The sequence below is a fragment of the Oncorhynchus kisutch genome, linkage group LG3 (assembly GCF_002021735.2).
Source record: "Oncorhynchus kisutch isolate 150728-3 linkage group LG3, Okis_V2, whole genome shotgun sequence".
Taxonomy (NCBI): Eukaryota; Metazoa; Chordata; class Actinopteri; order Salmoniformes; family Salmonidae; genus Oncorhynchus; species Oncorhynchus kisutch.
In genome coordinates, this window is record NC_034176.2 from 48,519,359 (window position 1) to 48,534,121 (window position 14,763).

General features: G+C 43.1%; 1 protein-coding gene across 1 annotated transcript in view; it reads left to right on the top strand.

Moving 5' to 3' along the window:
• Positions 1–14,763, top strand: part of cfap77 (cilia and flagella associated protein 77) — a 72,028-nt gene that overhangs the window by 35,873 nt on the left and 21,392 nt on the right. Inside the window, exons 3-4 of the mRNA XM_031807510.1 lie at positions 7,808–7,907; positions 10,893–11,136. Coding sequence (XP_031663370.1) covers positions 7,808–7,907; positions 10,893–11,136 — 344 coding nt within the window. The remainder of the gene's footprint in view (positions 1–7,807; positions 7,908–10,892; positions 11,137–14,763) is intronic.

A 14,763-nucleotide genomic window follows, 5' to 3' on the forward strand; every position in this document is an offset into this window, starting at 1 on the left:
TTAATAAAACCAAAAGCTTACCTTGAATTTCAGTGTTGGATAGCCATAGCCAGCTAGGTAACATACACTACATGACCAAAAGTATGTGGACACCTGCTCACCGAACATCTCATTCCAAAATCATGGGCATTAATATGGAGTTGGTTCCCCCCTTTGCTGCTATAACAGCCACCACTCTTCTGGGAAGGATTCCACTAGATGATGGAACATTGCTGCGGGGACTTGCTTCCATTCAGCCAGAAGAGCATTAGTGAGGTCGGGCACTGATGTTGGGCAATTATAGGCCTTGCTTGCAGTCTGCGTTCTAATCCATCCCAAAGGTGTTCGATCGGGTTGAGGTCAGGGTCTGTGCAGGCCAGTCAAGTTTTTCCAAACCGATCTCAACAAACCATTTCTGTATGGACCTCGCTTTGTGCACGGGGCATTGTCATGCTGAAACAGGAAAGGGCCTTCCGCAAACGATTGCCACAAAGTTGGAAGCACAGAATTGTCTAGAATGACATTGTATGCTGTAACATTAAGATTTCCCTTCACTGGAACTAAGGGGCCCTAGCCTGAGCCATAAAAACAGCCCCAGACCATTATTCCTCCTCCACCAAACTTTACAGTTCGCACTATGCATTAGAGGGCAGGTTCGTCCGTTGGACTGCCAGATGGTGAAGCATGATTCATCAATTCAGAAAATGCTTTTCCACTGCTCCAGAGTCCAATGGCGGCAAGCTTTACACCTCTCCGTATGGTGATCTTAGGCTTGCGTGCGGCTGCTCAACCATGGAAACTCATTTCATGAAGCTCCTGACGAACAATACTTGTGCTGACATTGCTTCCAGAGGCAGTTTTAGACTCAGTAGTGAGTGTTGTCTTGGCTGTGTGCTTAGGGCCGTTGTCCTGTTGGAAGGTGAACCTTCACCCCAGTCTGAGGTCCTGAGCACCCTGGAGCAGGTTTTCATCTCTGTACGTTGCTCCGTTCATCTTTCCCTCGATCCTGACTAGTCTCCCAGTCCCTGCTGCTGAAAAACATCCCCACAGCATGCCAGGTTTTCTCCAGACGTGATGCTTGGCATTCAGGCTTCATCAGACCAGAGAATCTTGTTTCTCATGGTCTGAGAGTCCTTTAGGTGCCTTTTGGCAAACTCCAAGTGGGCTGTCATGTGCCTTACCGAGGAGTGGCTTCCATCTGGCCACTCTAACATTAAGGTCTGATTGGTGAGTGTGGCTGAGTGTGGCAGAGATGGTTGTCCTTCTGGAAGGTTCTCCCATCTCCACAGAGGAACTTTTGAGCTCTGTCAGAGTGACCATTGGATCCTTGGTCACCTCCTTGACCAAGGCCCTTCTCCCCTGATTGCTCAGTTTGGCCGTGCAGCCAGCTCTAGGAAGAGTCTTGTTGGTTCCAAACTTCTTCCATTTAAGAATGATGGAGGCCACTGTGTTTTTGGGGACCTTCAATGCTGCAGACATTTTTTTGGTACTCTTCCCCAGATCTGTGCCTCAACACAATCTTGTCTCAGAGCTATACGGACAATTCCTTCGACCTCGTGGCTTGGTTTTTGCTCTGACATACACCGTCAACTGTGGGACCTTATATAGACAGGTGTGTGCCTTTCCAAATCATGTCCAGTAAATTGAATTTACCACAGATGGACTCCAATCAAGTTGTAGAAACATCTCAAGGATGATCAATGGATACAAGCTCAATTTCGAATCTCACAGCAAAGGGTCTGAAGGTATTTATAAAAACCTGTTTTCGTTTTGTCATTATGGGGTTTTATGGGGAAACATTTATTTAATCCATTTTTGAATAAGGCTGTAACTTAACAAAATTTGGAAAAAGTGAAGGGGCCTGAATACTTTCCGAATGCACTGTACCTCTGTACACACTTGATCAGTCTCTCGTTCACAATTTGACAAGCACTTGATAATGCCTCGAATTTCTCAGTGGTAAATATATCATTCACAGGTGATAGGCTAATATTGTCACCCATCTGACTAGTCTTGATTTAATCTTGACTTTACATATACTAAGTAAGAGAATGCCAAGAGTGTGCAAAGCTGTCATGAAGTTAAAGGGTAGCTACTTTGAAGAATGTAAAATCTAAAATATATTTAGATTTGTTTAGCACTTTTTTGGTTACTACATGATGCCATATGTGTTATTTCATAGTTTTGATGTCTTCACTGTTATTCTACAATGTAGAAAATATATTTTTTTAAGTAAAAAAGTACAACCCTGGAATGAGTAGGTAGGTCCAAGCTTTTGACTGGTCCTGTATGTGTGAAATTTAGATTGGACTATTATCATGCATAGGGAAGCGCACAATTGGCCCAGCATCATCCAGGTAAACGTCATTGTAAATAAGAATGTGTTCTTAGCTGACTTGCCTAGTTAAATAAAGGTTCAATTTAAAAATGTAAATACATATACATATCTGAATGGAGGTGTCACGACTTCTACCGAAGGTAACTCCTCTCCCTGTTCGGGCTGCGCTCCGTGGTCGGCGTTGCCGGTTTACTTGCCACCACCGATCCCTTTTTACTTTTCTTTTTGTTTTTGTCTGTGATTCTTTTTCACTCCTGGTTTCATTTGCGTTAATTTATGTGTGTATAAGGGTAACCTGTTGCCTGCCTTAGTTTGTGCCGGATTAGATTTGTGTGTATTGTGCTCGATTGTATTTACAGTTTGTTGTTTTCACGGTTACGCACGTGTATTTGAGTGTCGGAACTGTGTTTGTTCCTCCGTGCGTTTGCACGAGTTCTCAGTATCGAGAGCGTAGTTTGTATTTTCGACTGTGCCATTTTTGTGTTGGTGGACTGTCTGATTGAAATACGCTTCTCAGACATCCCTGCTCTCCTGCGCCTGACTCCTACACCTCTCACCTAGACGCGCGTTATAACAGAAGGACACTATTCCCATGGTTAATTTGCATGCCATCTTGTTGTAAAGAGAGGCAATGTGCTTAATATTAGAAAGGTTTAGAAATAAATATAGTAGGCCTAGCCTATAGTAAGCTGATGGGATCCTCTTTTTCATAGGGGTCATCACTCTGTTTTCTCACACAATTGCATAGCCTATAGGAATGTTGCTCAATGAGCTCATGGGCTCTCATGAAGTGTTTGATTCGATTTTCTATTACATTTGTATTGATGTCTGAGTGGTAAGAGAGACAATAGAGTGCTGAGTACCAGGCAGTTAGCACGTTTGGTAAGCTACTAATCAGCAGCATCAGAGCTTGGAGAAGTCAAATTACCATGCTATTTGACTTGTGACTGCCAGTGTGGCGGTAATATGGTCACCAAAACAGCCCTAAATGAGATCTTCACTGACTTTATTGTTTGAAGGTTTTCAGGTTGTCATTCACTCATAAAGCTTGCAAACACTTGTCACATCTGGTTATTTCCTTGGAGATATGATGTGCTTCCCTAATGGCACCCTATTCCCTATTTTGTGCACTACTTTTGACCAAAGCCCTATGGACCCTAGTCAAAAGTAGTGTATTAAATGTAGGGGTTTAAATAGGGTTTGGGGCGGCAGGTAGCCTAGTGGTTAGAGCATTGAGCCAGTAACCGAAAGGGGTTGCTAAATCGAATCCCCGAGCTGACATGGCTCTGCCCCTGAACAAGGCAGTTAACCCACTGTTCCTAGGCCATCTTTGTAAATAACTGACTTGCCTAGTTAAATAAAGGTTAAATAAAACATATTTAAAATAAATAAATAGGGTGCCATTTGGGACGAACCATGGTGGTGTAATCCACATTTCATACATAGATGCTCAGGCAGGCTTTAAACGTGAGGTAATTTTCACAATGGTTATGCTGTGATTAACTATCTGGTAAAAGTGTTTCCATTGTATTCTAAATGAGACTTGTGTTTTGAGTCATGTCATAGCTGAAAGCCAGGCTTCAAGCTAGCGATGCCATATTGTATCTGTGTGTTTCCATTGCTGGCACAAGGTATTCGCTATAACCAAAGGAGATTTTTATCTGCCTACAAATCACACAAGACAGCACGAGGGGGGGAAGCTTTCGTATGTGTTCATCTGTGTGACTGACGCGTGCTCAGAACCTCTGTTTCTGTCACTCAGTGAAGAGCCTGCAGATCATAGGTACATGTCATACACTTCAATGTGTTCAGGTAATGTGGAGTAGCAATCCCTCGCACCCTTCTCTCATCACCCTAGCCGGGGTTTGGATTTTCTCTTCCCGTCTTTGTGGAGAGATGATGAGAACTTAACTTAAAAGCAACTAATGGCACCCTATTCCCTATTTTGTGCACTACTTTTGACCAAAGCCCTATGGACCCTAGTCAAAAGTAGTGTATTAAATGTAGGGGTTTAAATAGGGTTTGGGGCGGCAGGTAGCCTAGTGGTTAGAGCATTGAGCCAGTAACCGAAAGGGGTTGCTAAATCGAATCCCCGAGCTGACATGGCTCTGCCCCTGAACAAGGCAGTTAACCCACTGTTCCTAGGCCATCTTTGTAAATAACTGACTTGCCTAGTTAAATAAAGGTTAAATAAAACATATTTAAAATAAATAAATAGGGTGCCATTTGGGACGAACCATGGTGGTGTAATCCACATTTCATACATAGATGCTCAGGCAGGCTTTAAACGTGAGGTAATTTTCACAATGGTTATGCTGTGATTAACTATCTGGTAAAAGTGTTTCCATTGTATTCTAAATGAGACTTGTGTTTTGAGTCATGTCATAGCTGAAAGCCAGGCTTCAAGCTAGCGATGCCATATTGTATCTGTGTGTTTCCATTGCTGGCACAAGGTATTCGCTATAACCAAAGGAGATTTTTATCTGCCTACAAATCACACAAGACAGCACGAGGGGGGGAAGCTTTCGTATGTGTTCATCTGTGTGACTGACGCGTGCTCAGAACCTCTGTTTCTGTCACTCAGTGAAGAGCCTGCAGATCATAGGTACATGTCATACACTTCAATGTGTTCAGGTAATGTGGAGTAGCAATCCCTCGCACCCTTCTCTCATCACCCTAGCCGGGGTTTGGATTTTCTCTTCCCGTCTTTGTGGAGAGATGATGAGAACTTAACTTAAAAGCAAGAACTTGAATGGGGAACTTTGAAACAAGACGACCAAAGCGCAGTACGACATCACCTATTGCTCGTTTCCCGCACCCCTGACTTCCACCCCCTTGGAGATTCTCTCAGAGCTACAGTGTAGAGATGGCAGACAGGTGGTATAAAGCCGCACCTCAGTACTGGAGAAGAGGAGCTGCTTCATTCAGCCCCGTTTCTCTTAGTCACCCTTCAATCCTGGCGTGTCTCCCAACTGGCCCCCTATTCCCTATTTGGTGCACTACTTTATAGAGGGAATAGGGTGCCATTTGGGACAGGGAGGGGGTCCAACGCTACTGAAAACGCTATAGAAATGCATTATGTAGAACAAACCCGATTTGTCTACCATGTAATAGAATACGGGGATCAAGTCAGGTGCTCTATGCATTTCATTTCCATCTGCACCGTTCTGAACATTTCACCTCTCTGTGTAGGCTACAGAAGCCAGTAAGAGACAAAGAATCACTCGACCACCATTGTGTCTTACTGCCGCTACTAAAACGCTCGCTCTTTTGAAACAAAACTCTCCATTTAAAAGGGTTGGTTAAATGTTTGTACCATATGACAATCAATGTCTTTCCAAAAATAATTTTGATCTTGTTTGGAATATTTTATGGAAATTAGTGCCTTTTAAGTACCTGGGATAATTAACAGTAATTTATACAGGTAGTGTCTTTCCACCTATTAACGTCTCTAAAGACTTACTGATAAAGTAGCTGACAATTGATCACTTCCACACAAGTCTGACATTTTTGACGTTCTTGTCCGTGAGTTACAATTTTCAAATGTGCTCCCAAGTGCTGTTCTTCTTGCGACTTTGGCATAGATTTTTTTTTTATAAAAAAAAAAATGTGAATGGTTTCAACAGTGAGGTTAGAAACATCAAGGTCCTCAAGCTTTCCATGTTTGTTTCTGACAGCTTAGGGAATCTTCTGCATCTAGGAGCTCTTCAAAAATAGGACTGGTGAGGAAGAAATTGTGGATTCCGAAGCAGGCTGATACTGTTGTAGCCTGGTCCCCCCCCAAGATAGCAAATGAATACGTCATAAGCCATGGCAAAAAAACTTTTGTAATTCCAGTAAAATTAGCTGAGAAACTGCTAAATGTTCTTTCAGCATCATGGCAAAATGTGTAGAATAGTCACAAAGGCTCTCCGCACTGCCAAAGCTGACTCTTTCTCCTCTATTCTCATCCTCCTAGATCTATCTGCTGCCTTCAACACTGTGAATCATCAAAATCTCCTCTCCACCCTCTCAGGGCAGGGTGTCACAGGCTCTGCACACTCTTGGATTGCAATCCTACCTGGCAGACCACTCTTACCAGGTGACATGGAGAGGTTCTGTGTGTGCACCACGCACTCTCACTACTGGTGTCCCCCAGGACTCGGTTCTAGGCCTTCTCTTCTTCTCTCTATAAGTAATTTGGCTTCGTCATATCCTCACATGGTCTCTCCTATCATTGCTATGCGAATGACACTCAACTACTTTTCTCCTTCCCCCCCTTCTGACACCCAGGTGGCAACACGCATCTCTGCATCCCCGGCAGATATCTCAACTTGTATGTCGGCCCACCACCTCAAGCTTAACCTTGACAAGACGGAGCTGCTCTTCCTCGTGGGGAAGGCCTTCCCGTTCAATCACCGTTGACAACTCCACAGTGTCGCCCTCCCAGAGTGCAAAGAACCTTGGCGTGACCCTGGACAACACCCTGTTGTTCTCTGCAAACATAAAACCAGTGACTCGCTCCTGCAGTTTCATGCTCTACAACATTCCTCACACAGGAAGCGGCGCAGGTCCTAATCCAGGCACTTGTCCTTTCCCATCTGGACTACTGCAACTCGCTGTTGGCTGGGCTTCCCGCTTGTGCCATCAAACACCTGAAACTTATCCAGAACGCTGCAGCCCGCCTGGTTTTCCACCTTCCCAAGTTCTCTCATGTCACCTCGCTCCTCCGCACACTCCACTGGCTTCCAGTCGAAGCTTACATCCACTACAACACCATGTCTACGGAGCAGCAAGAGGAACTGCCCCTCCTACCTTCAGTCTATGCTCAAACCCTAAGCCCCAACTGGAGCACTCCATTCTGCTACCTCTGGTCTCTTGGCGTTCCCACCCCTACGGGAGGGCAACTCCTGCTCAGCCCAGTGCAAGCTCTTCTCTATCCTGGCACCCCAATGGTGGAACCCCCCCCCCCCCCAGCTCTGACTCTATTGATACTGTAGCTACTTTGAGGAACAATGTACCTTCTATGCCTGTGATATAATGATTAGCTATCAAACTGCACATTTTTCTCTCGGACCCATGGAAATATGTGTTGGATTGTAGGGAATTAGCTTTAAAAGAGCAACATTTTCTCTCAGCCTTATAGCAAAATGTGTGGTAATGTCACCACTCTCACATTAATAGACAGAGCTATGGATGGACTAACCATCCAAGGTATCGAAATGGAGTTTTAACCATAGAGATCCTATTCTATTTCCTAATTCTATGTTTTGAGGCTTATACCGTGTTGATTTTCTTTTACATTGTTTACAAACTGGAGTAAAACCAGCTTATACTTTGGTTTCTGATGGGGTACAGCAGATGTACAAACTCATGAGACATTTATAAGTTATGTTTTTCAATAATTCATTGATATATACCATTAATTTATCAGTCCAAAAATGAATGTAGCAACCAAGGATTCTAGCTTTAAGGTGAATACTATCTTGTTTTTCTGTCTGTTACCTACAGCCAGCGCTTGGGAAGACCAAGTCTAAAGGGTTGACATGTCTTGGACCTGACTTTGTGTACGGAACTGTTGCGACCATCCAGGACGGAGGAGTCTCAGAAGGTAGGGGGTGTGCAAAGTGGCCATCCTGCATCACTCAATTGGGTGTTAGTCTACACATTGGGGGTGACATAAAATCATTACTATTACTATGAATCCTCCTTTGCATCCCTTGTGGTCCATTATTTTCTTTAACCCCAGACTTAGCATTGATAGGTGTGTGGAACCCCTCCACAGCCCACAATAAAAAATACAAAAACTCCACAGCACATGGTAAAAACGATCTTGGATATTATTCAGAGGCGTGTCTGTCAGGCACACACACGCTGGCTGCACTGGAGAGGGCTGGATTGTGACGGCCATAGCAGTGTCATATGGCCAACTATTTCATTACTTAGGGAATAGGGTGCCATTTGGGATACAACCCATGTGTCCCCATTACCGTCAGCCCTGATGTCACAGTGTGTTTGGCTGAGAAAGCGTCCCCTCAGGCAGCCGGCCCTCCCTGTCACTCTTCCTCTTTTCTAAACTGTGCATGTCCTCCTCCTCCTTCTCCAGCTGGAGAATGATAATGATGCTCTTCCGTCAGCGGACAGACGCCGGGGAATGTCAAACTCTCTCCTGAACCCCCACCAAACCAACCCTTGAACCCCCCTCCAGGCCCTCGCCACTCACACCCAGTGGAAACGTCTCGACTGTCAATCGTGAGCCGCTCTAAGTGTTTAAACACTCAACTCTCTCAAATAAGCTCCCCCCCCCCCCCCCTTAGATCTGTCACTACCCACTAGACAGAGAGGGCTCTTTTAAAAATGGCGTAAAAAAAGTGTGAATTTCAATAATTGTGACAAGGATAACAAAGGCTCACTGTCAGCGACGGTGGTAACGACACCTGGGGAACACACCTCCATATTGTCACCGAGACAGAGATGACTGAGAGAGGGAGTCAAGCGCCATATGGAGATGTCACCGTCTCGCAACTAATCAAAACCTCTCTGATGGAAATTGGTGTTGCAATGAGCTGCTTCACAAAGAACAGCCTTGTTCCAACTCTTTACACAGCTATAAATATTTCAGGAAAGACATTATCTACTGTACGTGAGCGATTGATCTATCTTTGCATAGTTGTAGCCGTGTAGACACCGCCCAGCTGGCACATTTGGTTCCTTTAAAGTTGTGTGAACATATGTTTCTGGATTTCCATTGGTTGTGGGATCGAAGCCAACGTTCTGAGAAAAGAAGTGAAAATATCGCCTGTTCTGGGAACGTTTAATTTTAAGTTGCAGGGAGGTTCTGAGAAAGTTTTACTCTGATTCCTTTAAAGTTTTCCTGTGAGGTTTTAAATAACTATTTTAAATTCACTGCTTGCTTGTTTTGGGTCAACTTTTTGGAACTCCATGCACAGATAGGACACATGAAAATTGATTTCGTTAGGCACTAATCATGCAAACACATTTATTTTTTATTGTGACACAGCATCAGTGAGATACAAACCTATGATTATCCGTTCTCTATCCATGGAATTAGTCCCCTGTGACACCAGTATCCATACATACCAGCTCCAGCTAGCATGTCATGTTTATTTTACGCACACAAAGCTGTTAATTTGAGTATATTCAAACAGCCCATTTCAAAAGAAACAAGCACTCATTAAGATCAGGTGTGGCCAATTGTATGTATGGCCAACATCCCTGAACACACTTAACAAGATAGAGGATAGTGTTTTGTCTTAACGTTCGCAAAACAATTTGAGAACATGACTTTAAATATAACCATGACGAAACCTGTAAGAAACGTTATGCTGAAGTACTGAAATTCCCAAAGAAGAACGTTGTTTCTTAATGCTCTCTAAAGTATTTGAGAACATTCCCAATGTCAAAACAGTTGGAGAACATTACCAAAATGTAAATGTAACCATGTTTGAACTTTTAGGAAACTTTGTTAAAGTTATGAAATAAGAAGAACATTTTTTTGTTTGTTGTGAAGTTCCTTGAATGTGCTGAGAATGTTCCAAAGCCGAGCAACTATCCTGCACTATTCCCAGAAAGTTGTGGGAAGGTTTATGGCAAAATAACCATAGGACAACTACACTCTCACCAAGCTCCAAGAAATATATGGTTCTCAGAATGTTATGTGCTAGCTGGGCATGCTTTGTACCTATAAAATAGTTCAATTTGATTTCCATTTCCACATCTGTAGGGAATTTGTCTTGGATGAGTTGATAAGGGTGTGTGTGTTACGTTACGGCCTTATTCTAAATGTCATCAGTTTTTTTTTTTTATAAATTTGCTAACATTTCTAAAAACCTGTTTTTGCTTTGTCATTATGGGGTATTGTGTGTAGATTAATGAGATGAAATGATTATATATATTTTTTAGAATAAGGCCAACGTAACAAAATGTGGAAAAAGTCAAGGGGTCTGAATACTTTCTGAATGCACTGTACTGTGTATTTCCAAACTATGAGGTTTTATAATTTATTATCACAATGTCCTTTTAGTGTAAGTGCCGTTCGAAAAGCCTGCCTGACATTTCAGCCTGTTTTGGTGGGATGGACTTTGTGGTAAAAATTGGTTAATAGACCAGAACTCTAAACGTCTCTGCCAATAATTTTCCTTTTTACCCTCACTACTCAGACCGCTCCCAGACAGTCCTAGCAAAATTCTTGCTTGAGAAATCAATTTTTGTGTATTTTTTACCATTTTAATTAAGAATCACCAGAAGATACTTAATTGTTACCCAGAAACTATTTGATATTGAGATTTTAAAAAATGGCTGCATTAGACCATTTAATAACAAATTTGACATTTGTCTTTGGGGGGGGGGGGGAGTAACTGTTGAAGTATATATGGGGAAAATATTGGGGGTGAATCTTTCTTATTTGGTTTTGTCAACTTGATTATATACAGAAAGAAAAACAGAAGTAAATAAATAAATAAATACAAATAACAATATATTAGATAAAAATAAATAGTAATTGCGTGTTAGAGGAGACACTGAATACAGGCCCTGAACTCACTCTCTGCTGTTGTGTTGTGCCCTACTCTCCCAGCCTTGTCCAACTGGCACACACACTCCCTACCCACCAGTGGCAGTAGAGGCCACTCCAGGAGGCCTGGGAAGGACTTTGTGGCTCTGAACCGCAAGGGGGTGAAGTCTGGCCTGGTGACTGCCAAGGAGCATTATCAGTACCGCGCCACCCACGACAGGAGACAAGCCTCCCTTGCCAGAAGGGGCTCCCGTGTCCCTGTGCCCCCTCGCATCCCCCCTGACACTACCTTTGGCATCTCGACACAGTGAGTGTCCCACTTTATTTGATCTGATGTGGGGTTGTGTTAAAAATTACACCCTATTCCCTATCTAGTGCACTAGATAGGTAATAGCAATAATATAATTTCAGACTCAACTTCTCTCATACTGGAACAGGGCATCACAACATGAATGGAAGGAAACTAGGGCTACAATACTGTGGATGGCCAATTTGCTAACATGTTCTATCCATTTTCATTGAGATATAGCAGTAAATCTTCTCTACACTGTTTTCATTTTGACAAAAGGTGAATTTGCCATTGCACTTCTTAACGTGAGCTGGATAGCCAGCCGACGCCACCACTTAGCTAACAAATCAATTTGTAGCTATTATGCACAACGGCACAACTTGTATAGAATGTGCACGCTGTGCTCTGTAGCGTACAGATATCTCTCCACCAAAGCTTTATACGTGTTTGTCTCCTCTCAAGGGAACAAATGTTTGAATTCACAGCAGCAGTGGATATGTTATTAATAGATCTCAAGCAAGAGATCCCATTGAAATAATGAAATCACAACCAGAGCAACATGAATAGGTGCCAGCATTTATTTAGCTTAATTCCCTAGATGAGGATCTGCTCTGTGTGTTCATAAGGAAAAATCAGAAAACACATAGATACGAGTAATTGTTAAATGGCTAATCCAGTTGTTTTCAGCTGCAATGTGTCTTTGGCATCATTAAAAGACTTATTTTATCGAATCAATTCTCTGTAATTATTATTACGTGATTAAACTAATCATGTAACTGTAATTAACTAGGAAGTCGGGGCACCAAGGAAAATCTTCAGATTACAAAGTTATAATTTTCTTAATATAACTCTTCAGATATTTTAATATCTGGTCAATTTGTCTTCTTATTAATGAATGATCCTTTACCTCACGTCAGTCTCATTCCAAACGTTAGTAAATTGTTGGTTATCTGCATGAACCCAGCCTTTGCTATGAATCATCCATACACCAATTGTCTTAATCATTTATTTACTAACTAACTAACTAATCACAGAAATACACAAACAACCAAACAGCAGATCTATTACAAACAAATGATAGGGAAGATTCCCTAGTGGGCTAAACCCATATGACGGCTTGGTGGACAAAGGGAAGTGGGTGTGGACTAAGCGAGAGCGGGAAAGACAAAAGGGATCACTACACACAGTTGATAATTATATTAATTTAAATGCTAATCCTTTGCACATGAACGCTCACTCATTCTGGAATAATTGCACTCAATATACACTTCTCAAAAAATAAAGGGAACACTAAAATAACACATCCTAGATCTGAATGAATGAAATATTCTTATTAAATACTTTTTTCTTTACATAGTTGAATGTGCTGACAACAAAATCACACAAAAATTATCAATGGAAATCAAATTTATCAACCCATGGAGGTCTGGATTTGGAGTCACACTCAAAATTAAAGTGGAAAACCACACTACAGGCTGATCCAACTTTGATGTAATGTCCCTAAAATAAGTCAAAATGAGGCTCAGTAGTGTGTGTGGCCTCCACGTGCCTGTATGACCTCCCTACAACGCCTGGGCATGCTCCTGATGAGGTGGCGGATGGTCTCCTGAGGGATCTCCTCCCAGACCTGGACTAAAGCATCCGCCAACTCCTGGACAGTCTGTGGTGCAACGTGGCGGATTGGTGGATGGAGCGAGACATGATGTGCTCAATTGGATTCAGGTCTGGCGAACGGGCGGGCCAGTCCATAGCATCAATGCCTTCCTCTTGCAGGAACTGCTGACACACTCCAGCCACATGAGGTTGTCATGCATTAGGAGGAACCCAGGGCCAACCGCACCAGCATATGGTCTCACAAGGGGTCTGAGGATCTCATCTCGGTACCTAATGGCAGTCAGGCTACCTCTGGCGAGCACATGGAGGGCTGTGCGGCCCCACAAAGAAATGCCACCCCATACCATGACTGACCCACCGCCAAACCGGTCATGCTGGAGGATGTTGCAGGCAGCAGAACGATCTCCACGGCGTCTCCAGACTCTGTCAGTGTGAACCTGCTTTCATCTGTGAAGAGCACAGGGCGCCAGTGGCGAATTTGCCAATCTTGGTGTTCTTCTGGAAAATGCCAAACGTCCTGCACAGTGTTGAGCTGTAAGCACAACCCCCACCCCTGTGGACGTCGGGCCCTCATACCACCCTCATGGAGTCTGTTTCTGACCGTTTGAGCAGACACATGCACATTTGTGGCCTGCTGGAGGTCATTTTGCAGGGCTCTGGCAGTGCTCCTCCTGCTCCTCCTTGCACAAAGGCGGAGGTAGCGGTCCTGCTGCTGGGTTGTTGCCCTCCTACGGCCTCCTCCACGTCTCCTGATGTACTGGCCTGTCTCTTGGTAGTGCCTCCATGCTCTGGACACTACGCTGACAGACACAGCAAACCTTCTTGCCACAGCTCGCATTGATGTGCCATCCTGGATGAGCTGCACTACCTGAGCCACTTGTGTGGGTTGTAGACTCCGTCTCATGCTACCACGAGTGAAAGCACCGCCAGCATTCAAAAGTGACCAAAACATCAGCCAGGAAGCATAGGAACTGAAAAGTAATCTGTGGTCACCACCTGCAGAACCACTCCTTTATTGGGGGTGTCTTGCAAATTGCCTATAATTTCCACCTGTTGTCTATTCTATTTGCACAACAGCATGTGAAATTTATTGTCAATCAGTGTTGCTTCCTAAGTGAACAGTTTGATTTCACAGAAGTGTGATTGACTTGGAGTTACATTGTGTTGTTTAAGTGTTCCCTTTATTTTTTTGAGCAGTGTATATTTACGCCCAGGAGTCGTCATGATATCTGTTGGATTTGTCAGTCTGTCTGCTGGAGAGTCAGTTCATCCGCATCTTTCGCTCTCTCTATTTCTCTGAAGATCAAAGTCTTTTGTGGTTAGAATATCTACTTCAGAGTTCCATTCAGAAATGTTCTCATAGAATAGGTGTTACGGCGGTTGTTGTTATCCGCATCCCAGGTTTACATAATTTCTAGCTGCAGACTAGTTAGTATCTAAGATATACTCTTATCCTGTAGGGATCGATAGTCTCAGAGTTGACCCATTTCCAGCCATGTAGCCAATGCTCCATTTGATTTATTTAACCTTTATTTAACCAGGAAGGGCTCATTGAGATTTAAAATCTCTTTTTCAAGAGCGTCCTGGCCAAGATAGGCAGCACCAAGTCTTACAAAAATTACAGACAAACAACATGAAAAACTACAAGTAATCTAGTAAAAACCATAGCAAAATCAAAAACAGCTAATTAAAAACATTGACAGGTCAGGGAATCAGTCTCAAGATCATTCATCAGTGATTTAAAAATACCAAATCGGGACAAGTTCTTCCATTTTTAAAGTATTTTGTAAGGCGTTCCAAGACGATGGCGCAGAGTACATAAAAGCCGTTTTACCAAATCCAGTTTGGACATTTGGAACAGTTAGCAGGAAAAGGTCCAGCGAACAAAGAGAGTACCCACCACATTTCTGAACAATAGAAATGCCCAAATAAAAAGGTAGTAAACCCAAAATGGCTTTGTAAATAAAAGTATACCAGTGACTGAGCCTACGAGTGACTAGAGAAGGCCAGCCAACCCTGGTATACAAAGTG